Source organism: Peromyscus californicus, unplaced genomic scaffold (assembly GCF_007827085.1).
Source record: "Peromyscus californicus insignis strain IS unplaced genomic scaffold, ASM782708v3 Scaffold_4__1_contigs__length_199733344, whole genome shotgun sequence".
Taxonomy (NCBI): domain Eukaryota; kingdom Metazoa; phylum Chordata; class Mammalia; order Rodentia; family Cricetidae; genus Peromyscus; species Peromyscus californicus.
The window spans coordinates 105,568,106-105,592,628 of record NW_026294562.1 but is presented as its reverse complement, the minus strand read 5'-3'; the positions used below and the strand labels follow the sequence as shown (position 1 = coordinate 105,592,628).

General features: G+C 54.3%; 1 protein-coding gene across 2 annotated transcripts; it reads right to left on the bottom strand.

Moving 5' to 3' along the window:
* Window positions 1-213: 213 nt before the first annotated feature.
* Usp35 (ubiquitin specific peptidase 35) lies at window positions 214-23,900 on the bottom strand. Of its 2 annotated transcripts, XM_052713658.1 has the most exons (12): window positions 23,578-23,900; window positions 22,310-22,433; window positions 16,637-17,415; window positions 15,338-15,470; window positions 13,315-13,444; window positions 12,809-12,910; window positions 11,350-11,508; window positions 6,223-6,416; window positions 4,739-4,832; window positions 3,829-3,935; window positions 2,123-3,389; window positions 214-1,293 (listed from the first exon to the last, which is right to left on the bottom strand). In XM_052713658.1, exons 3-12 carry the CDS (start codon window positions 17,307-17,309, stop codon window positions 1,132-1,134), a joined length of 3,021 nt encoding a protein of 1,006 aa, XP_052569618.1. In that variant the 5' UTR covers window positions 17,310-17,415; window positions 22,310-22,433; window positions 23,578-23,900; the 3' UTR covers window positions 214-1,131. The 2 variants fall into 2 exon arrangements, with proteins under 2 accessions (XP_052569618.1, XP_052569617.1); XM_052713657.1 differs by lacking the exon at window positions 22,310-22,433.
* Between the last annotated feature and the right edge of the window lie 623 nt (window positions 23,901-24,523).

Genomic DNA, 24,523 nt, shown 5'->3' with positions numbered 1-24,523 from the left:
AACATCCTCAGCCTCACCTTTGGCAGCTCTGGAGTCTCCAGGGCCTAGCACCAAGCATCTCCTTGCTACATCTAAAGTCCCCAGGACAGGGGCACATCCTCATCTTACCTACCAGGAGCCCGAGTAACTGTCAAGACGGCTTAGACACAAGTGAGCATTCCAGAGGACGCAGACACCACAGCTCAAGCTGGAAGAACAGCACCCTGCACAGGCTTCCGAGAAGCAAGTTTTATTCCTATTTAAGAACACGGGTTTCTTCTCTCCACTGAGAAGGGGCTATAGTAGTCTCAGGGCACAGTGAGGTTGTGTGCATTACACAGTTCATACCTACCCAGCCCTCACATTCCATCAGAGGAGCCAAGCCAGCTAGCTTCCTCAAACGACAATGGCTTTCTGACAGACGAATGTCTTCAGTAAAATAAGGACTCGGACCTTAACTAGACAGGGATGCCATGGCAGCATCTCAGGCACTGAGGCAGGCTAGGGAGGGGAAGGAAGGGGCTCTCCCAGTGTGACTTGCTTGGGGAGGGGAGGGGCAGGTAAGAGTCTCACCTCTGGTCCTGTGCTGTGCTGCCTTCCCTACATGCCTCAAACACACAGTGGGTGCAGGCACCCACACACCTTGTTCTAAGAACCCCCTGAAGACACCAGAGGGCAGGCAGAGGGAACAGCCCCCTTCTGGGTGCAAGGACCTGACTTCGGCTGTGCTTTTCTCCTATCGAGGAGGGGCTGGGTGAAGGAACTAGAGTAAAAGGAAGTGCTATTGGATACAGGACACCAAACTGACACCTGAGCTGGCTGGGCTTCCCAGGATGGGGCCTGCAGGGAGGCACAGCCCAGGGTGGCCTCATCCAAGTTGCTCCCAGTTAGTCAGTACACTCAACCATAACATCATAGTATGGTGACTGCTTAAGGAGCTTTGGGTTTCAGCTTCTCTGTGCCCTTCAGGCTGTAGACTGACATCCCAGATGGTCCCTCTCCATCCTCCTTGCCCTCAAAAGGACCTGCTTCACCTTGGGCTTGCGTCCACAGCTCCCTACGACCCCAGATGGCAGAGTGCTCTGCCTGGGCCCCAGCCCTGCCTGGCCCACTCTGAGGTTGGCTGTGACTCCCCACAGGTGGGAGTTCTCATTAGAAGACCAGTCTGTGGAAGTCACCACTGCCACCGGCCGGGTTGCAGCCCCCTGGGGAGCCTTCATCTTCATCTTTGTCTTCATCGAAGCCCCTACCCCAGTGTGGAGCAGGGAGTGTGGAGATATAAGCTGCCCTGCTCCGGGCCTCCTTCTCCTGCTCCTAGAAACAGATGAGGACAGGAAGTAGCTTAGCACAACACTGCCAGCATCTCCAGACCACCCCCCCATCACCACACACACACACACACACACACACACACACACACACCCGCCTGAGGAGCAGGATGGAGGACTTCAGGTCTAAGAATCAAACTACACTTTCCTCTCGATAATCACTCAAGTCTCTTGGAAAAAAGAACTTGTTCATACTAGCTGACAAGTGCCTAGGACCTTAAGAAAACCTCTCCAGACTTCCTGGCCTCAGCTGAGGTCCATCTTCTGCCCATGTAGCAAATTCTTCCCTGCTAAAATAAGGGCAGCCTCTCAGACTTCACCAAGCCGTATCTCAACTGCAAGGCCTCACAAATGTAGAAGCTGGCTAGTGTCCCATGCCCTCACGTTCCTCTCAGGAAACTCCAACTCCAGGTGCAGGAAGCACAGAGCCCTGGTGTGGCCACCCCATGGCTGAATATTTTGATACTGCTCTTGACTCTGCTAAGGGAGCCCGAGGCAGTGACAAAGGAGGACATGGGGACATGAAGGCCACTGAAGAAGTGGCCCCTCTGAGAGCCCCAGAAGCAGTCCCTGCCCATTAATTCCACAACTCTCTTTGAGCATCATCAATTTGTGCTATTATTCAGGGTCCATTCCTCTGAGCTTAAGGGATGTGCCTTTCCAGCCTCCAACATACCCCTAACTAAGTACTGAGTGGATGGATTTTTAAACTGAGGACAACTCAAAAGAACAGATAACTGGTCTGTGTGTGGGGCTGTGCTGGGCCAAGTCCTCACCCGGGAGTGGCATCTACTGACCGTCAGCAGGGGACTCACCTGCAGGTAGAGGACATTGTCTTTGGAAATGGCCTCCATCAGGTCCTTGTGGAGGGTGGGCTCTGCTCGAACTCTGGGAGAGCCAGGCTCAGCCTCAGGCCCTTCCCTGGGCCGCTGGCGGTAGAAGAGCACATAGGCAGTGTCCTTAGGGAAAAAGGAGGTGACGTTGCTGACCGACTCGAAGGATGAGAAGGACACCCGGGTGTCATTGAACAGGTACCACTGGTTCTCAGGCTCAGGCCTGTCTGTGGATCCCAGGACAGGGGTCGGCCGGGCAGCACCCTCACGGGCGTAGCAGTAATAGTGGCCACTCTCTGAGGACACTCCAGAGTGCACCACCACACTACAGAGGTCATAAGCCTGTCCCTGCCCCCCAGCCAGTGGCAGGCGCAGCAAGAGGGGGATGGTGACATCGTCCAGGATCTTGCGGCGCCGCATGGTACGCAGGTCGAAGGAGAAGCGCAGTAGTGTTAGGATGAGGTAGCGTGGACCCTGGCTCAGCTCCACCACCTTCTCTGCATCCTGCAGGGAGGCGCATGACTCACAGTAGTAACGGTTCTCAGCTGTCAGCCTCTCAGGGGACAGGAAGTAGTTGACCAGGTCTAGTACAGAGCGGGAACCCTCGGGACCACAGACCTGCTCCCTGGGTGGGACGGCAGCATCCCTATGGGTCCCTGGTCCCAAGCTGTCCCCATCCTTCTCCTTGCCATTCTCAGATTCCTTTTCCTTTTCATCTTCCTTCTTCTTCTCTTTCCCTTCCTCTTTCTCCTCTTCCCTTGCACCTTCCTCTTCCTCCTCCTCCTCCTCTGCTGCCTCCTTCTCCTTCCCGGCCTGCTCCCTCTCCACCTTCTCCTCCTGCCCACTCTGTCCACCAGTGCTGACGATGCCCAGACCCTCTATGTCTAGTCCAGTGCAGGGAGCATCTCCTGTGATGCAGTGCTTCCTCTGCCTCTGTGCCCCTGGGGCTCTGGGAGCCAGTGCCAGCTCCTGGGCTCGCACATCCTCTGTTGGGAGCATCACGGAGCCCAGGCGGCGGTGGCGGCATCGCTCGGGAGGAGGGAAGGCCAGAGAGAGGTCTGTGAAGGCCTCCTCCCGGGAGGAAACGTTGAGGCAGTGGAGACAGCATATCCGAGTCACGATCTTGCCTCCGAACATTTTCTCCACAGATGTTGCGCTGGAGCTAGGGAGTTCTTCCGGTGGGGAGGGCAAGGTGGACTGCTTGAGCTTCTGGCAGATCCTCGTCCCGGTTTTTTCCTCTTCGTGAAGCCTAGAACAAGCAGGGAGACCAGGTGTACACACCTACAAACAGGCCCGCCTCCAGCACACTGCCCACCATACTTCTAACACATGTAAGAGCCTGGCAAGACAATTCCCATCGCTGTATAAAGTGGCATGCTGACATACTTCTGTGTTGACACACTCACCTAGCACATGCCTACATAAAGATGGACCTAGAGCTGTGTGATGAGGATTAGCATGCTCAGGCAGCACAGTGGATACACACGCACACACTGACAGGCCCCTGCCCAGGCTTCACTTGTACTTCAGCATCTTTGGACACCTATGGTACACACCTCCCTCTGCCTTTCAGAAGAGCAAGGAAATGTTCCTATTTCCAAAAAGATCCAACCCAGCTCAGAAGGACAAGCTGTCTCCCCAGAATGTTCTTGGGGCCCACACCCTCCTAACCCACCAACCTTTCTTACCGATCCAGCAGGTACTTCAGATACTCTGAACAGTCCTGCTGGGTCCCAGGGCTGAACCATGGTGTCCAGGATGCAGAGAGGAAGTTCTCAGGAGAGATGGCTGGCCTCTAGGACAAGGCAGGTGAAAGGTGGGGTGAGGAGATCAAGCCCCACGCCCAGCAGCAGGCAGTGCTATGTTCCAAGTAGCCTCCTAACCTACAACCTTCCCCTTCCAAGCTGGCCCTGACCCACATCCATCCCACAGTCCATGCAGCCCAGGAGTGGGGTGTCACCATCTTGGTGTAACTCTCTAGGAATCCGCCCTGCCCTCACAGACCACAGTAAGTCTCTCCAGGCCTTTGTTCATTATTTTCTCTGCCTAAAACACCCCTCACTCTCGCCAAAATGAGTCCCCCAGGGTACAGAGGCCTCTTCCATGACACCTTCCCAAATCCTTGCCTCCTCCACTTCTTCATCACGGGTTGTCCCCTCCCCTGTGTGCTGTCAAAGCCCAGCCAGCCTGTTGTTTCCCCTTTCAAGCACCAGACAGAGGCCCTCCCACACCCCTGGCCACGGCTTTGGGTTCTGTAAGGACAGAGGTGGTGCTCGTTCACTCAGAGCAGAGACCCAGGTAACCCAGAGGTGCCTACAATCGGCAGATGGGGGTGCATTAGTGCCCGGGACTGAACGCTGAAGGGAAGCTGGAGTGGCACAGCCCGGGAAGAGGCTCCAGGTGCACCCCCTGCCATGAGGACACTGAATGGACCTGGAAGTTTGGTGTCAGCTTGGGGCTCAGCACTCAATCCACAGAACGGGAGCTTCTAGCTAGGTTGTGGCAGGTCTGGGAGACATGAACAGCATCAGAGCAGGGCCTGGCATTACCTCCCTTCTGCACCCAGTCCCACTGCTGCCCCACTGCACCAGCACGCACCTGACTGTGCTCCAGGAAAGCAAAGAGCCACTGCAGCTTGGTCATCAAGGGCTGTGAGTTGTTCTCGGTCAGGCGGAGCACACAGTGTCGAAAGCTTCAAATCAAACAGGAGCCCAGGGTAAGCCAAGGCCCCAGGGAGCTGCTACTCCCCTACATCGGGCCACCCAAGCCTCTGGCATTTGCTCCGGAGGAGGCCAGAGACCAGGGAGAAGACGGCAAATAACTGGCCTGGTGTGGCTGGGGTCATGAATTCTGTAATGGCCTTGGTATGACAACAAATGGGACAACAAGGTGACCCTTGCCATCCCTTCCAGCTCTGACACCCCATGACTTTAGGACTCAAACATGCCCATTTCAAAGGTGGGAACACTGGTGTACCAGAGTCTCTGCTAACATCACCCCAGGCACTGGCACACTCTGCACGATAACTTGCAAGGACGGCCATTCACTCCCAACCTTGGCCCTCCAACCCATTCCTGTGGCCCCTGCTCAGGGCCCTGGCCCAGAGCCACACCGAGCTAAGTAATAAGCCCCTGCCCTCAAACCAGGTAGGTTCCAAAAGAGGACTTCCATGGCACAAGAGGACACTGCAGGGAGACGGCCCTGGGGATGCGTGTGATCCTGTGGGGTCAGGGTATCCTCCTAAGACCCACTGTCCCTGAAGCACACAGCCTTCCCAGCAGCAGGTCAGTCCCACATTGTCCACCCAGAGCAATGAACACATGGCAGCACTCAGTGCTCTGTGGCAGGTCTCAGACAAGGTTCAATGCAGACGCTGAGCTCCACAAAGGACTGTAACATCTCAACATCACATGACCACACATAGCCACAAGGGATTTTTCCAGCAAATAAATCCTTCTGTTGTATTTCATAGAAGTAACGGTCTGAGCATTCCAGAAATCAGAACAAGGCAAAGTTCACCCCTCAGCAGGCAGTGAGGACAGCAGCAGTCCAACACACCTCAGACACCAGCGCCTACTTCTGTAGCTTTGAGAAAACTAACTTATGGCCAGAGATACATCAGAATGAGTGCTTCCTCACAGAGCCAAAGATGGAGCCCTGGTGGATTTTGAAGCAAGCCACAAGGTGTACCAGGAGCCATGGGTGATCAAGTGACATTGTACTTTCTTATGGCACAAAAGGAGGTGTGGCAGCCACACCCATATCAGCCCTGGAGGCTGAGGCAGGTTCAAAGCTTGCCTAGGCTACAGAGTAAGAACCTGTCTCAATGGGGTTGGGGATTTAGCTCAGTGGTAGAGTGCTTGCCTAGCAAGTGCAAGGCTCTGGGTTTGATCCTCAGCTCCAAAAAAAAAAAAGAACCTGTCTCAAATCGGAGGGAAGGAGGGAGAGAGGGAAGGAAGGAAGAGGAAGGAAGGAAGGAAGGAAGAAAGGAAGGAAGGAAGGAAGGAAGGAAGGAAGGAAGGAAGGAAGGAAGGAAGGAAGGAAGGAGAAACAGAGAGGAAGCAATACAGAACAGCACCTACTCGGAAGCCATGAATAAGGCCTGAAGGACACTGTTCACGTAGCATGTGTTACCCAAGTTGATTAAGCCAATCTTGCCCGTGTCGGACTTGGCCATGAGCCGAGGATAGAAGCCAGCCAGTTCGCTCTTCTGTGAGGTCCAGGCATCCTGCCCCAGCAGCTGCTTAATTCGGTCCTCATTGGGAATGTGGAGGTCCTGAGGAGGGAACAGTAGACACCAGTGGTAGCTTTAGATCGGACTTCCTCCAGGAAATCTTCCCAGACTAGAACCCACTCCACCACTCCCTCCCAAGCACACACTCAGAAGTCTAGAAAAGGAGTTTGCAGCCCCTGCTTACAACTCACTCTAGGGTCTCATTCTGATATGTGGGCCTTCTATGTGATCTTTCAGGTGACATCTGAAAGAGTAATTCCCATCTCAGAGACCAAAAAAAAAAAAAAAAAAAACTAGGATTTGCCAGGTGGTGGTGGCACATGTCTTTAATCACTGCACTGGGAGGCAGAGACAGATGGATCTCTGTGAGTTCAAGGCCAGCCTGGTCTATAGGATAGGCTCCAAAGCTACACAAAGAAACCCTGTCTCAAGAAAAAAAAACAACAACTAGGATTCAGCAGATCATTGAACTGTGCAGTAGCATAAAGAGTGAGTGACAAAACACGTTTGCTCTGGGCAGAGCTCAGGGCAGAGCTCAGGGCCGACACTCTAAGCCGCGACAACACTGGCTACCAGCCAGATCCAGATCTAGCGATGCTGAGACCTCAGTTCCAGCCCCTCACTCTTGCCTCGGTAGATGTGAGTGCTTAGTAAGTCTCTCTGATTCAGTCTGGTGACCTTCAGTTTCCTGAGCTGCCGAGAGAAGACACCCTTCTCCCATCGGTCTGGCACTCTATGCTGTCACAGTGATGACCTCACTCTGACTCCCAGTTTGAGATTACAGAGCCAGCTTTCAGGCAAATCAGTCACTCCCTGGCACTGGTCCTGCGACCTCGGTAAGAGGGTCTGAGGCTCTGAGGTCGTCCTTTGTCACAGGCCCAAGGCTCGGCATGCCTTCCCCCGGCTATCTCTGTCACACTCAATAGCTGCACCAAGAGGTGTCTGGCCCCACTTCTAACGACATCAGAGACAAACACCTACGCACAGTACCCTGCTCTAGAGTGGATGTCAAGGCATTCCCAACAGTTCCCCTAACTGCAGCCATCCGTCCGAGTCAGGCTTCCTATGGCTGTACCGAAAAACACCGTGACCAAAAGCAACTTGGGGAAGAAAAAAGGTTTATTTGGCTCACACCTCATAGTGGCTTACACATCATAGTCCATCACTGAAGGATGTCAGGACAGGAACTCAAGCAGGGCAGGAACCTGAAGGCAGGAGCTGATGCAGAGGCCATGGAGGAGTACTGTTTACTGGCTTGCTCCCTGTGGCTTGCTCAGCCTTTCTTACAGAACCCAAAACCACCAGCCCAGGGATGGCCCCACCCACAATGGGCTGGGTCCTCCCACATCAATCACTAATTAAGAAAATGCCCTACAGGTTTGCCTACAGCTGGATCTTCTGAAGACATTTTCTCAATTGAGGCTCCTTCCTCTCTGATGGCATGTTGTCTTAGGGTTTTATTGCTGTAAAGAGACATCATGACCATGGCAACTCTTATAAAGGAAAACATTCAACTGGAGCCGGCTTATAGTTTCAAAGGTTTAGTCCATTATCATCATGGTGAGAAACATGGTGGGAAGTATGTAGGCAGACATGGTGCTGGAGAGGTAGCTGAAAGTTCTAGATCTGCAGGCAGCAGCAGGAGAGACTGCTATACGGGGCGTGGCTTGAGCATGTATTGACAACTCACAGGCTGCCTTCGCAGTGACATACTTCCTCCAACAAGGCCACACCTCCTAATAGTGCCAATCCCTCTGGGCCAAGCACTCAAACACATGAGTCTATGGGGGCCATGCCTATTCAAACCACCACACTTGGGTCAAGTTGACATGAAATGAGCCAGCACATCCTTCCAGCTCCTGAGCACAAAGCCCTAGATCAGTCAAAGGCAACAGACCTTTGCATTAGCTCACACTTTAGCAATGGCAACGGGTCTTTGACCACACTGTGCCTAACTCTTGCTTGGTCCTTTCCCAGGATCATTTTTCTATTACACCAGTTACCTCTCACAGATGATAGTTTTTAAACAGAAAAAAAGTTCGCCAGGCGGTGGTGGCGCATGCCTTTAATCCCAGCACTCGGGAGGCAGAGGCAGGCAGAGGCAGGCAGATCTCTACGAGTTCGAGGCCAGCCTGGTATCCAAAGCAAGTTCCAGGAAAGGCGCAAAGCTACACAGAGAAACCCTGTCTTGAAAAACCAAAAAAAAAAAAAAAAAAAAAGTGAGCAGTCCACAGTCTCTTATTCTCTGCATGGAACCCAGTGGGGCTCATCTACTGCAAGAAGGAGCTTCTGTGATGGAGTTGAAGGGTGCACTAATTAATGGGTATAGCAATAAATTGTTATTGTTAATTGTTGGGGTTGGGGATTTAGCTCAGTGGTAGAGCGCTTGCCTAGCGCAAGGCCCTGGGTTTGGTCCTCAGCTCCGGAAAAAAAATAAAAAATAAAAATTTAAAAAAAAAAAGAAAGAAAAAGCTGCCTGTCATCCCAGCCACATGGGTAGTTGCTGAAGGAAGACTACAAGTTCAAAGCTAGCCTGGACAACTCAGATCTACTGAACAAAGAGTGACTCTGCCTGGATTCAAGCCTTTCTGATGTCCCCTGCACACCACTGACATATTGCCAAACTAGACTCCCCTTCCCCACCTGTGTGCCCGTCCCATGACCTAATGGTCAAGGTCAAACTCCTATCCTCCACTCTAGCAGGCTTTTCAGGAAGTTCCCACCACCTACCACCTGTTGTATATGCCTCTGCCTTAACTGCACATGGCCTTTTAGAGAGGCTGGAGTATATACGTTATGTAAGATTGGGGAGGGGCTCTACCTATATGGCCACAGGGAAGCCCTCATCCCTGCTGGGTAAAGACTTTCCTGGAAGAGCCTACAGGAGGCAGGGGATCACTCACACCCTGTAAGTCACCCTCACCTATGCTCTGTGAGGAGGCCTATAAACTCACTGGTTCCCAGATGTGAACTTGGCAGAACTGGGCCTGGGTTTGTCAATAGCTTTTGGCTCCTGGGAAGGATGTTTACAACACTAGTTTCTAAATAAACTCATCTACAATACAACCTTATAGTTCTGGCTTGTTTTGTGTCTACCAGACAACCCTTGGGTACTATGAGTTTACAAATACTTTTAAAATCAATACCTGCTCTGAGAGCAATACCACCACCCACCACCACCACCAAGTGGTCTAAATTTCAACCCCTAAACGTGGTGATTACAAATTCCTTTTTTTCCCCCTAGTCTAGAGTCTACATCAAGCCAGAAAAATTTTCCCAATTTCTGCTTTGGACCACATGTATATTTTTTTCTAGACCATTCTTTTTTATCAACACTGAAGCCTTTTTGTTGGCTTTCAAGGGGCTTCACAGTATCACTCCATGGTGGGGATTAATCATGGCTTGTCAACACCAGTTCAAGCCTCTCTGTGTTTGAAGTTGGCCATGTTACTGAGCTTCCTACCCTGCCCTCAAGGCATCATCCTCGGGCCCCCTCACCATTTGGGAATTCAGTTTTCTCTTCCTTTGGGGCTCCCTGGAGATTTCCCCTCACTCTTTTGCAAGATCAGCTCTGTACTTTAAAGGATGTCTGCTATGGGGCTGGAGAGATGACTCACCAGTTAAAAGCACTAGCAAGAGCTGAAAGCAGTTCCCACATTCACAGCAGGAGATGGCTCACAACTACCTGTCATTCCAGCTCCAGGGGATCTGATACCCTCTTCTGGCCTCTTCATATATATATATATGAATATTCATGTGTGTGTGTGTGTGTGTATATATATATATATATATATATACACAGAGAGAGAGACATACACACACACATACACACACACACACACACACACACATACATACACACACACAGTTTAAAAGTAAATCCTTTTAAAAGATGTCTCTCTGTCTCAACACACATGCCCAGATGTTTTGTAGAGAAATGGCCCAGGCATCAGGTCTGCTGTGCTGTGGGAGTGAAGCATCACATCAGAGGCTCTGAAAGAGGCCTTCACCTCCACTTGGACCCTCTCCCTGTATCAGTGGTCCTTAGATTAGACTTCCTGTAAGCAGATCTATTGCCCCAATGGGCTTCAAAAGCTCCTCCAGGAAGACATCTTGGTTTGCTTTGTGCCTAGGTCCCCAGAGCCCAACTGCTGTGGGATGTTCTGTATGGCAAATGTGTTGCTGATTAGTCAATAAATAAAACACTGATTGGCCATTGGCTAGGCAGGAAGTGTAGGCGGGACAAGGAGGAGAATAAAGCTGGGAAGTGGAAGGCTGAGAGGGAGAGACACTGCCAGCCGCCAGGATGAGAAACAGCATGTGAAGATGCCGGTATGCCACGAGCCATGTGGCAAGGTATAGATTAATAGAAATGGGCTAATTTAAGCTGTAAAAACAGTTAGCAAGAAGCCTGCCACGGCCATACAGTTTGTAAGCAATGTAAGTCTCTGTGTTTACTTGGTCAGGTCTGAGTGGCTGTGGGACTGGCAGGTGAGAGAGATTTGTCCTGACTGTGGGCCAGGCAGGAAAACTCTAGCTACACCCAACCTCAGCTTGGCTGAGGGCAGGACACCAGCCTGGTCCTGTTAGCCAGGCATCACTTCCGGGAGTGCTCAGGAGCCACTGAGAGGCCCTGCTAAGACCTGGGGAAGGAAGGGAGGTGGACACTGACAGCCCAGGGCAGGCTCACTGAAAGCAGTCTTCAAGACCCTGAAGACCACATTCAATGGTAAGTAGGTGCTGCGACCCATTATCTTGTCTGCCAACTAAAAAAACAAGAAAATTCAAGTAAGATAAAGCAGGAGCTATGGCTCAGGTGGAGGAAGGGGTTAGCAGAGGGACCAGCCCACACAAAGGCCCCAGAGAGCTGACAGGAAACAGCAGGGGTTCAGATGATGGAGGCTGCTACCAAGGCGAGGTATAGCCTCCAAGAAGGCCCAAACAGGCTCATTTGTCAAGGAGGCTGTCCACTCACCTTAATGGCTTCCATGACAGGCTCATACAGGTCTGGGAAGCCTGGGAACCGAAACACCATGCAGTGCACCAGCTCTGCCAGCTGCTCCAGACAGCTGGTCCCAGAGTTCGAGTCCTCCTTGACCAGAGAGGCCACCATGGGAGGAATGTGAGGGAGAAGCTACAAGAGAGAAGGAGGGTTAGCTCGGGTGCCAGGCTACCCTGAGGCCTGGGCTGAAAAGAGGAGCTTCTGCGGATTGAAGGTACACTCATGTGACCAGTTTGCTCCTCCACTAGGTAAAGCTGAGTTCCGTGGGAAGTAATTTTCCTTATAAGACCTATGATCTAAGATTCCCTGCCTCAGTCTCTATCTGCAAAGCAAGATAAATAATTCCTTCCTCACAGCTGTGAGGTGGCCAGCTGTTCAGCCTCACCCAACCAAGCTTCCCTAAGAGCCACAGGCCTCTCTGCCCCGCAGCAGATGCTCGGGCTGGGTCAGCCATCTGGGTGAGCTGAGCAACATGAGCACCTTGTTTGTGTTATATGGCTTGGGGGCGGGGGGCTGTTGGTGCTGGAGACAGTACCCAGGGCCCAGTGTGTGCCAGGCAAGAGTGCCACCACTGAGCTACACCCCCTGGCCCAGATAAGTTATGTAACCTGTCAGGATTTCATGGTGGGTTTCAGAAGGTGGTGTCTGAATCAGGTCCATCTCAGTCCAAAGCCCATTCAGTTCCCCAGCATTAGGGAGTTTCAATCGAACCCCTTAGGGTATTATATCCCAATGCCATAATGGATGGCTGGGCCACAGGAGCACAGGACACTGGTCACATGTTTATATATGGTAGGCTCTAAACACGTATCGCCTCATTCCTCTCCCATCCTTGGGGTTTACCCCATTCCAAATTAAGGTCGCCACAGTGACACTTGTCCCCATCCCTGATTCTCACCTTTTTTTCATTTCAACAAACTGCAAAGTACAGGGTTAACTGCTGTGTCCAACGTGAGGGTCTCAGAGAAGGAGCCCCTCCCTGAAGAGAGCCTCGAGGACAGTGAGTGCTGGTGGGTAACAAAGTGAAGGAAGGACAGGTGCTTGGGAGTCAGACCACCTCGGCCGGCCGGAACCTCCCTGTCCACCTCCTGTGGGGACCAGTGACTTGCTAACCCTCTCCCCAGTGCCGTTTCTTTATCTCCAGAAGGAAGGCCTGTCTGGATGCCAGGTGAGTGAGCATCTGTAGCACCATTCCTGACACCTGACCCTGAAGAGCTGTAGCTGTCCCCGAGCCAAGTTCTGTCATTCTACAGTGTGCTCGTGGGAGTCACACGTCCTCTGGCTTCCATCTCCCTTCTCTACCACAGGGCTTGAGCCTCCCGTGCTGAGTAAGATGGAGAGTTTTGCTTCAAAAGCCCCAACTCCCTGACTCCCCGCAGAAAACCCTGTTAGGTCTCAGGCAGGTCAGAGAGAGCGGAGGCGGGGCCCTTACCAGGTGGAAGGCCTCGTGGGAGTGCTGGAAAGTCAGGAGCATGTACTTGAGGACAGACAGGGCAGCTCCCCGAACAATGGGGTACAGGAGCTTAGAGAAGACCTGAAAAAGAGTTTGTGTCAGGTGTCCCCAGACCTGAGCCACTCCCCAAAGCCCAGCGTGGCCACCGTGGACCCTGAAAGGGAAGCGGAGACACAGAACAGTGGAAGCAGCAGGCTGACGGTGAAGCAAGAACAGAGACGGGCCTCGGAGCTGGATGGAGCAGCACATGGTGGACCAGGCAGCCAGGGTTAGTGAGTGATGGGTGGGTGGGCAGACACCTGCCCTGGAAGAAGCAGTCAGAGTAATGGAGCTGGAATCTGAGGCCCGGAGAGGAGCAGTGAATTAGCCCCGTCACACAGTGAGCGTGGTTGGGACCCCAGGACCCTGCATCCCACGCCTGCACTGCTCCCAGAAGAGACCAGTGGGAAAGGCCACAAGCCGGGGTTCGGACAGGGGCCACCAACCTTCTCAATTTTGGCGAGCGAAACCTCGATCAAGATGCTGAACTTCTTAACGGCAGCCAGACCCTTGAGAAGGGCAATGATCCACTTGTCAATGTTCTTCCCCAGGGGCCAGGACACCCAGTCGATCATCCTAGTGAGGGGAGTGACCGTGACACAGGGACAAGGGAGGCCGCCCGAAGCCAGAGAAGGGCAGCCCAGGGGCTGGCCATGAAGTCCTGACTCACACCTGCTCGGGCACGTGGGTCTTGGGACTACCAGGACACTCCTTCAAATGCAAACAAGCCCAGAGACACACCCAGCAGAAGCGGCTCACAGTCCTCCAGCAGGCAGGCAGGCCCTTTCTCCCACTGTACCAATTACAGGGGAGAAGGGACTTCAGGCTATCCTGGCAAAGAGCTCCACCCTGGGGCTGAGACCTCTGGCTCCATCAAGTCCCTGCTGGGGACCAGGGCAAAGCACTTCCCCTCTCTGAGCCTGGACTTCATCTGCAAATGGAGAGAACCCCCCTCCTGAGAACGATCACATTAAGAGGGCAGTAGCAGTGTCGACCAACGCCAGGCCGGTGTGGATTGAGCATGGGGCGGGTATGTGGTAATGCTCAGGAAAACAACACCACTCAAATACTGAACTGACTGGGCCACAATGAGGAATAATAATAGTATTTATGGAAGTTCCCATGGTGCTATCCTACACCTCACATGGCGGCTCACTTTTACCTACTCCCCAACATATTCTTTGATGGGCCCAATGACAACCACTTTAGAGCTGAGGAGACTATTATATGGCTATTAGGAGACTTGCCCATCCTGCCTACACCCTTACCCACCCTACCCCACCCCACCCGCCTACATTCCTCCCCCCCCCCCCCAGACAGGGTTTCCCCCGTGTAGCTTTGGTGCCTGTCCTGGATCTCGCTCTGTAGCCCAGGCTGGTCTCAAACTCACAGAGATCCACCTGCCTCTGCCTCCTGAGTGCTGGGATTAAAGGCGTGTGCCACCACAGCCCAGCCCCAGCCTACACTCTTACCCATCCCCTTTCTACCTACACCCTTACCCTCCACCTCCCTGTTTACACTTACCCACTCCCCACTCCTGCACCCACCCTCCTGCCTGCATCCTTACCCACCCCCCTCTTGCCTACACTCTCACCCACTAAAGACAGGGGATCCAGGAAAGCCCTATGGAGAGGGTGCTCTGTGCATGGGTACAGGAAGAACAGCAGAGGGAGACATGCCAGGTAAATGGGGTCTGCACCGGCAAAGGCCTGGAGAGAGGAACACAGGCAGCCTGGTCAGGGGTCACAAGGCAGGCAGGTCAAGCTAGTCCACAGGGTGACAACATTCAAATGAGGGGCAATGTACACAGATTCAGGGAGTGGAAAAGCACCCAAACTCGGCTTCTTGCCTTTTCCAGACGCATAAAGCACACCAGAAACTACCTTCACCGTGTATGTCTCTGTGAGTCTTCATGAGTGTGTGTGCTCACACACCTACAGAATGGAATCTAATGGACAGCAGGTGTTCTGTTATTACTCATCTTAAGGGTCTCCCACTGAGCCTGAAGGTGACTGCCCATCGAATCCCAAGGATTTGCCCATCTCTGCCTCCTCAACACTAAAGTCATCATCACTAAAGTCATGTGTATGCATGGCCATGCCAGGTGGTGGGTATTTGAACTCAGGTCCTCAGGGGCAAGTATTCTTAGCCACTGAGCCATCTCCTCAGGCCCCATTTTTACCTTCTCATACTACCATGCACATCTACTTCTCATAGAGAGGGAAACTGAGGCCAAGGGTTCAGAGCCACCCGCTAATACCTAGTCTGGTGTTATCACTGGTACCGGATTGTGTCCTTTACATCCAACCCAAGGCCAAGCAGAGAAGTACTGTACAAGTCACAGATGATTAAACAGGCATGAGGGCCTGGCCTCTGACCACAGATAGCCTGGGTCCCCACCCAGAGTCAAGAGCTTCAGAGAAAAGTGAGGGGAAAGCCCACGCCCCACCCACTACCCCCAGCACCCACCTGCTAATGGCAGTCAGCATCTGGGAGTCTGTCACACTGTCATCATTGCTGAGGTTCCGGACCACACCATCCATGAGCTCCAGTGGGAGGTGCTGGACCACACTGGCCAAGGCGCTGGACGGCGGCTCCTCCTCTGGAACAGGGCTAGACTGAGCTCTCCACACCCGCATGCCACCACTACTTAGGCTGGGCCTCTGCAAATAACACATGGGGCCACCTCCCCTCCCACTACAGCATCAAAGTCTCTGATTCCATTGTAACTCATTCATTCAAAACCCTTCGCTGGCATATGCTGACACCGAGAGGAAGCTCTAAGCCCCAAATGTGCATGTAAAGAAAAGCCCTTCAGCCGGGCAGAGGCAGAGGCAGGCAGATCTCTGTGAGTTCAAGGCCAGCCTGGGCTACAGCGTGAGTTCCAGGAAAGGTGCAAAGCTACACAGAGAAACCCTGTCCCCCCCCCCAAAAAAAAAAAAAAAAAAAGAAAAGAAAAGAAAAGAAAGAAAAAAAAAGTCCTTCAGAAAAGTTAATGCTGGAGCTACCCTAGGGAGGAAAGAACATTCCAGGTGCAGCCACACAAAGGTGGAGATGTGAGAAGGCACATTTAATGCCAAACTCTTGTGCAATTGTATAGGAGACAGGCTGGCCTTGGCTCTTCCCTCCTTCCCCCTGTACAGCCCTACGATCAGGGAAATCACAGACCTCAGCTCAGTCATCCACACTAGAATCTAAGATCCACTTCTGCTGACGACTGGACGTCAAGATTCCAGAGTTCAGGGGCTGGAGAAACGGCTCAATGGCTAAGAACTCTTGCTGTTCTTGCAGAGGACTGAGTTCGGTTCCCAGCATCCACATGGTGGCTCACAACTCTACAACTTAAGTCCTTAAACTCTAGTTCCAGGGATCGGTGCCCTATTCTGACCTCAGCGGGCACCAGACACACAGGTAGAACACTCATACACATGAAATAAAAATAAAATTTTTTTAAAGATACATTCTGAATTTAGGTATCGCCTGCAAGCTCCCCTGCTGCCAGATGCTAATGGCTCCAGAGGAGCCTTCCTGATTTGCAAATATCACATGGGGCCCAAAGCCCAGGACCCACCATTCTGCCCTGCCAAACGGATCTCATCCTCCGCCCCACGTGGTGTGTTCCCGGCATTTCCAGCCCCATCATGGGATGACACCGACAGTAAAGGCCCAAGGTAGATTTGCTCACTAAAAATGAGCATCGCAGTCCGCCGTATGTGCCCGCATCAGGGCCAGCCCGAGTTCCCGCCCCAGCCGGGGCTGCCCACGCACCTGTGCAGGAGATGACAGCGAACAGCTCCTTGAGGCAGGGCAGGATGGCGGCGGGCTGGGCTCGCCAGAGCTGAGCTAGGAGCCCGCTAACCTGCTGGGCCTGCTCCAGGAACTCCACGGCGCCCTCCTCGCCCTCGGCAGGGCAGCGGAAGCGGCCCAGGCAGCGCACCAGCTGCTGGCAGAAGAGCAGGCGGTGCGCGCCGTCGGGTACGCAGCGCGGGTGGCGCGCCAGCAAGCGGGCGACCTGCGCGCAGGTGGCGGGCCCGGGACGCTCGCACACGGTGCGCAGCACCTCGCGCCGCAGCAGCGCGAACACCTCGTCGGCCGCGGGCCCGTCGGGCAGCAGCTGCAGCCCCAGCTGCACGCAGGCCAGCGCGCGCGCCCCCGGGGGCCCCGCACCGCCCTGCAGCAGGCGCAGCACGCGGCGCGCGCTGAAGAACTCGGCGAAGACGTCGGGGTGGTGGCGCCCCGCCACGTGCAGCAGCTGGCAGCCCACGCGGCGCGGCAGCTCCTCCGCGCCACCCACGTAGAGGCGCGCGCCCAGGGCCAGCAGCGCCAGGCACTGCTCCCGCTCCAGGGGCTGCCGCGCCGCCTCCAGCACGCGCCGCACCAGCCCTTGCTTCACGCTCGCAGGGTAGGACGAAGTCACCACGGCCTCCAGGATCTTGTCCATGACGGCCACACGCTGCTGGGGGCAGGGAGCAGGGCAGCGCTCTGACACACACCCGGTCCAGATCCCTGGGTGCTCACGCTGCAGAGGGGCCTCGGTTTGCTTGCCTCTAAAATGGAACACGAATATCTTTATCACAAAGAAGTAGAACAGAATGGCACCTGCCCAGCCCTGGGAGTCCCAGCTCTGGCTGCTGGGCGCCTTCTCCTCGCCTCCCTGGTGACTACAGACACTCTTGAAATAGGTGAGTGTTGGCTCTGGGAGCAGCAGTAAGTAGTCTTGAGTAAGCCACACGGGACCGGGAGGGCGGGGGGGGGGGGGGGGGGGGGAGGTGAGGGGACTGGGCCCCGTCCAAGACCCTTTTCTCAGATCACCTACAAGTTTGCAAAGTTCTCCTCTTGGTGAGTGTTGTGCCATTTGCCTGATTTATCCTGTCTCTAAGCCCTTGCCACTACCAGTCACCGGGCAAACTTCTTTTCCTAAAAGCCTACACCTGTCCGAGGTGAGCCCACGCCCGGTCTGTAATAGCATCCTTGTGGGGGATGGTATATCAATTTGATAGGACCTAGAATCACCTGCGAGACAAGCTTCTGGGCACACCAGTGAGGGATTTCTGCCTCTGGTCAACTGTGGGGGATTATCTGGATTGGTTTGAGATGGAAGACGCACCCTCTAGTCTCTGGGTTGGGACCCTCAACCGTATAAGGAGGAGAAAGTGGCCTGAGTACCGGTCCTCGTTGCTGTCATCGTCCTGGGTGTGCAGTGACGACCAGCTGCTTCAAGTTCGGCCCCATGACCACCCCACCCTGATGCGGTATACCTCCCCGGGGAGCCACCAGAAATCCTTTCTCCCTTAGGCTGTATTTTACCACAGCAACTGGAAGACATTAGGATTAAGTCTGGTCCCTTCTCACAGCTGCCAACACTTAATGCTAGGGTCATCCCGATGCCCTTCGCTGACCCTCCCATCCAGCCTGGCTCCACAGCCCTTCACCCCCAGGGCCCTACCTGCTTCTCCAGCCTCAGCCCCTGCTCTTTGTCCACCCCCCTCCTCTCCCTGCTTGGTGTGGCGGTTTGAATGAGAATGGCCATGGCTATGTATTCCCCATAGAAAGAACTGTTCAGGAAGAGGTAGGAGGTGCGGTCTTGTTGGGGGTAGTGCATCACTGGGAGGTTTCACAAGTTAGCTTTCTCTGCCTCCTGCTTGCTGAACAAGATGATGTGATGCCTTTGCTCACCCATCGTGGACTTGAACACTCTGAAACCGTAAATCCGAATTAAACACTTTGTTTTGTAAGTTGCCTTGGTCATGGTGTTTTATCACAGCAATAGAAAAGTCAGACACTTGGCTGGCACTCCAAAAAAGCCTCACCTGACCTTCCTACCTGCTTCAGACCTCCTGGTTAAACACTCAGAACATCCTGCCCAGCTCCTCTACAGCACTTGGCTGGTATCAGCCTCCCCACCACATTAAAAATGGTTCCTGAAGTCAAGTTTTGATTATCAGTCTCCCCAGCACCTGGCAAGTGGCTCGCACACAGTAGGCATGTGTTGGGTGAGTAAGGTCCTTACCGCCCTGTGGCATAAAAGCCCTCCACCTGGGCTGTTCTCTGGACTCCTCCACACTGACCCATTCTAACTCCAGAGTCTCAGGCTCAGTTTCATAGTACAGCTGGCTCACTTCTTATCTAGCTCTCACCTAAGAGAAGGCAGGGCTCTTTCTCTGCATAATCCTACTCTAGGCAAAACCCAACATATAGTAGATGCTTCATTTACTCCCCCAAAATTACTCAAGCTTCACATTGAAGCTGGGTGAAGACAGTCGAACATTTCCTGGACAATGGGCCAGAAACCTGATTCAGAACCTGAGCTGTTCTGGAACCAGCTACACACAAGGCTCTATGGAGATGCACACTTCTGGGTCCTCCCTCTGAACTGCGCCCTACCATCACTGCATATCTCTTTCCAGGGGCCCCTTTGTTTAAGTCTGTCTCAGGGTGTGAGCTCCCTGGTACAGGGACCAAGCTTACTTCTCAGTGGCTGGCATCTCCCACACCAAGTTCGAATCTTTGGAGTTCACTGGTTGGAGGGTACACCACAGCCCAGTTCAGTGGCCCCCAAATGCTAGCCTGGCTGCCTCAGAGTCAACAAGCCTTTAGCACAAGTGCGCTTCGCATCTCACTGTGGAGCTTCATTTGTTTGAACGTACTGGAATTGAACCGAGGGCCTCATGCACCCTAGGAAGCACTAACATTAGCCTAAGCTGCACTGCTTTGCTGCCTTTTCCATTCTGCCACTTGCTTCTGCCTTTTATATTTTGCTGTTGTTTGAAATGTAAATCTAAGCTGCTTGATATTTTTGTTTTGAGACAGTCTTGTGGGACTCGGGCTGGCCTAAAACTCACTAAATAGCTATGGACGGTCTTGAACTCCTGATCTTCCTGCTTTCGCCTTTCAAGTGCTCAAATTACAGGCATGAATTACCATGCCTGGCTTCTTGGGGTTTTTGTTTGTTTTCGGTTTGTTTGTTTGTTTTTAGATGGGGTTTTCCTCTGCAGCCCAGGTGAACCTGAGTCTCATTACTCTGCCCCTTGAACCTCCCACTGGTTGGAAGGAGTTATGAAAAGGCACAAGACGCCCTTAGCATGGTGCTGGATGTGAGGAAACTCTCAAAAGACATCAGCTCCCACTGCCTCGGAAGCAAAGTCCGGGGGCCTTAAGGAGGCGCCCGAGAGCCTAGTGGAGGAAGCAGATGTGTAGAGAGAGCAACAGGCAGCGCAAAGGGCGGTCCGCGGGCCTTGAAAGACTAGCCTTGAGGTTGGGGTGCCAAGAGCTGGATCCCCAGCACCACACAAAGAATTAACAAGAAATAGAGTGGCACCCCCACCACCATGTCACCCTGGGCCCTCTTTCTTAGCCAGGACCTAGGACAAGGCAGTTGCTGTCATCAACCTCCTCTGCCGTGGAGACTAGTGGGTGGGTCATGCTTTTTAACCCGGGCTGCCAAGAAAGCCCAGCATGCACACTGCTAAGAAGAAACCTTAATCAATGAGACTTTGGCATCATGTATAGAGGGCAAGGGCATAGGGCAGGCACAAATGGAATTCTGGAGCCAGAGAAGGTTCTATAAGACGATTTAAAATATTAAAGTAGAAATGGAGATCTGCACTGTGTGACCTTGAGTAAGGCATATATATGGGCTGCTTTTCTCGTTTTAAAAATGGGGATAGATGGCATGAGATTAAACCACAGAAACCGAACGATCAAAGACCCGCAGCAGTTCCCTGCCGGTTTACCTAACACTACATCGGGTGGGCTGCACGTGGCAGCTGGAAGCCCCGCCCATCAGGACCACCCAAAGTTCCAATCACCAAAGCCAGCCTTCCTCAGTCTTTGGCCTCTCCACAAAGCACAAGGCTTGCTACCTGCGCCAACGCCTACGCAAGCAGTCGGGTCAGCTGTCACCATGGTTACCAGTAAACCCACTCCGTGATATCTTGGATGCATTCATGCACAAGAGCTTTAGAGGTTTTGACTTCGCCTGACTCCAATCGCAGGCCAGAGAGGGAGGGCAGGAGTAGGGGGTAGTGGGGACACATTTCCACGACACAGCAGAATCAGCTGTCATTCTTCCCCTCCCGGAAGAAGCTGCTGGCCACCTCTCTCGGAGGAGGAGGCTGGGTTACCCAGAAGGGGCGGCTGGTCCACACTGGCTCTGAGTCCAGCCAGCTGTTCCACACCAAGTACAGCAGCCCTCCTCCCTTCCAAAGACAGGTCCAAGGCTTCCGCTCAGAACCACAGGCTCACCTGGGGCAAGCTCCTTCTAGCGCCTCAGCTTTCTCGCTGGAAAATGGGAACTGTTCTGCATCTGCCACTCCTAGGGTTGGGCCAGTGTTTTAAAAAAAAAAAAAAATGGTGGCTTGGGCAGACATGAGTCTCTTATTGGCCCTCTGTCATGGAGGGCACACACACTATGAGGGGAAGGAGGCCAGCGCTCACTGCCAGCTGCCTCTAGGAATTCCCTCAGTTCAACTGTTTCCACTCTCCCCCAGCATCAGCTCCTCTTTATCCCCTGCCTGCACTAGGGCAGTATAGTTCTCTAAACCTCATTCCCTCATTTGATCCATCCTCCACAAAAGGCACAAGTCCTGGAGGGCAGCAGTCCGGGTTTCTAACTTAGCCGGACACAGCCACCATGATGGCCTTGGTTATAGAGGAATCGACTCCTTCACCTCCCAGCCTCTGAGACCCAGATGGAAGATGACTGGCCACTTACTTCTTGGCCTTTCCCAGCCAGGGCTGATGCCCTTGCCCAAGCCCTGGGCTTGTGCCCTCACACTGCCAGCCTGTCAACCTGGGTGTCCAGGCACTTTCTGTATGTATGCTCCAGGGCACCTGGGAGAAGCAACACCCCTCCCAGAAGGCCCTGAGCCTTCATCTGTCCCTCGTGAATAAAACCCTTGGCATTCCAGCTGTGTGCTGACAGTTCCCTGCTTCTGCTTGGGGGAACCTGGCTCTTCTCTATCATCACCTGGGGGTCTGTGGAGAGGGACAAAGAGACTGAGGCCTCGAGTGATCAGCTCAGCCTTCATCACCTCCTCAGCCTCTCTTTGGTCCCAACTCTCTCAGCAATGCCCTCATATCAACCTCATTTCTGAAAAGTTCCCCCTTGCCTGGCTACTCAGAACCTCAAGGCCACCAGCCCCCTGGGACAAAGCCCACACTCGAAAGCCCGGCACTGGGGCTGACTTCATCACATGACACTGATGGGGCCACCAATGGGAACTGGAGAAGGATCTGTGTTTTATTTTTCCCCTGGTGTCCTCTCTGTGGGAAAGGCTTTGCCTCTTCTCTCCTGGCTAGTTCTGACTCATCCTGCAATGTCCAGCTTGCAGGCCGTTCCTTGTCCCTCCACAGGGCGAGTCTCTGAGCCCCGGCTCCACGGCCGCCTTGGCTCCTTCGTGCTCTGCAGTCTAACTGGCTCCAGCACTCTCTCTCACCCACCTGGCTAGGGTCTGATGCTGTAGGAAGTAGATCCAATCCTGTTCTGTATGCAGTGCCCAGGATGGGAGTGTGCCCAAGCACAGAGGTGGCCATGAAGGGGTGCCTAGCTATTGATGAGAGAGACCTGTGACAGCAAGACGAGGTAAAATCCAGGATGTGAGCAGAAAAGTCGCTTCCAGAGACAGGCTTAACCTTGAGTACAACCCCTGCCCCTCCTCTGCCTGGGCCTGGTCTCTAATATCCACAACCCTTGAACATCTGTGAGACACCCCACCGAGGCCTCCTTAGCCACTCCAGAAATGATCCACACAAGCAAGGCAGAAAAGCAGAATAAAAACCCTGTTCCTGGTTAGCCCTAGGTCAGCTCTTCCCAGATCTCCTCAAAAGGGGGAGGGTGGGTCTGTAGGTCCCTGCCCTGTGCTAGGGGTTGGGGGGATTCATTCCCCCACACCTTGACTCCCATGGGTGCCAGGGCTTCCTGGGGGCACCGTTTGTCCCTGGGGTCTCTGAGCTGCAGAATGTCAGCTTTTTAACTTAGTGTCTGACAGGCAGATCCGGATGGCACCCTTCCCTCTAGGAGGCCTTGTCTGGCCCCCGAGCTGGGTCCTGAGCGAGGGTTTTGCTGTGCCCTATCACTGAAGAGGAATGAGAGGAAGGGAAGGTGACAGGGCCATTGTTCCGCCTCTGGGATTGGCTCACCCCTGCCTACAGAACTACCCCTCACTAACCTCTGCTGACCCAGCCCCCACTCCCAACCCAGACTTTCTGGGAGGGAAGACTCGAGCTTAAGCTTCGGCTCTCCAATCTGCAAGGGTTGTCAAGGGTCCCAGATTCCGGGAAGCTAAGACCACCAGACAGTCTCTGGATCCTCGGTTTGTAGTCCCGTTGGACCCTCTCTCTCCCTTCCTTATGCCTCCGCACCCCTGCCCAGCCCAGATTGGGACTGGGGTTTCTCCACAAAAACATTGCCAGGCTCCGTGGTACTAGGTATGTGTGCTCTCAGTACTGAGTGGGGCAGGAGCTGGACCACCTCTGCTATATTCAGTTGATGAAGATGGTTAAGGCTCAGAGAGGGGCAGTACTAGCCCAAGGTCACACAGCAAGGCCCAGAAGAACCTAGACCTCCCACCTCCCAATCTCGTGCTCTCAGAACCCTGTAGGTAAGTATGGGGTCCTTGAAACACTCTCTGTCCCCCCCCACCACCACCCCCTGCCACCAGCACTCACACCCAGGGCCCCCTTACCTCACGGACTTCAGCGGGCCTTACCTCAGAACCCACTCCTGGGCGGGGCGCTTGGGCCAGGCTTGACTAGGCTGGGCCAGGCTAGGTCAGGGCGGGTCCTCCGCTCCCCTACAGAGGGGTCCCAGACCTGAGGGATGCTGCTGCCACAGTCATGTCCAACTCCACCCACCCCGCTCCGCATAGCCCTAGATGGACCCGGGCAGTGAAACTCTGCTGCGCGGTCGCTGGGGCTGCGGGACGGAGCGGGGGGGGGGAGGGGCGAGGTGCGGGAAACTGGGCGGAGCCAGAGCGGGGGCTACCCCGCGAGCTGCCAGTCGGGCCGTGTTCCCTTTAAGGCCAGCTGGCCCGAGTGCGGGTGGGGCGGGCCAGTAGCGGGCTGGCTTTCTGCGTTGACTCCTGGGAGATGGAGTCCGGGCAGGGCGCCCGGCGCGGCGAAGTTCAACAAGGAGACTACAAGTCCCGGCGGCCAGCGCGCGGTCCGGGACGCCCCGCCCCTGCCCCCGCCCGGCCCGCCCCCTAGCGAAGCTGCGCTGGCTGGAGGGGAGGCTGCGGAGCGAGGGCTGGAGGTGGGTGAGGTGCGCTGGGGTGAGGGGGAGCTCGGGACCCAGCAGATGCATAATGGGGCCCTCGGGGCACCTGTCCTGCCGTGAAATGTCATCTGTCGCAGCCTCGCTGTTCTCATCAGTGAAGTGGGGTAGCCCCGCCCTTGGCCGCGGGGGAGGGGCGCGTTTCGAGGTGGGGGGGTGGACAGAGCTACCAGAGAGGCGGGGCTGGGGAGGGGTGCGCTGTGGGAGGAGCCTTTGGTGGATGGGAAGAGGGGCGGGGTCTCTAGATGAGAAGGGGCATCCTGTCTGATCAGAGGGGTCGTGCTCCTGAGCTGAGGAATGGGTGCTGGGTTAGGTGGAGGGGCGCAGGGCGAACCACAGGGATGACAGGGACCCCTCCCAGCTCTGGCGAACCCAGGGCGTGT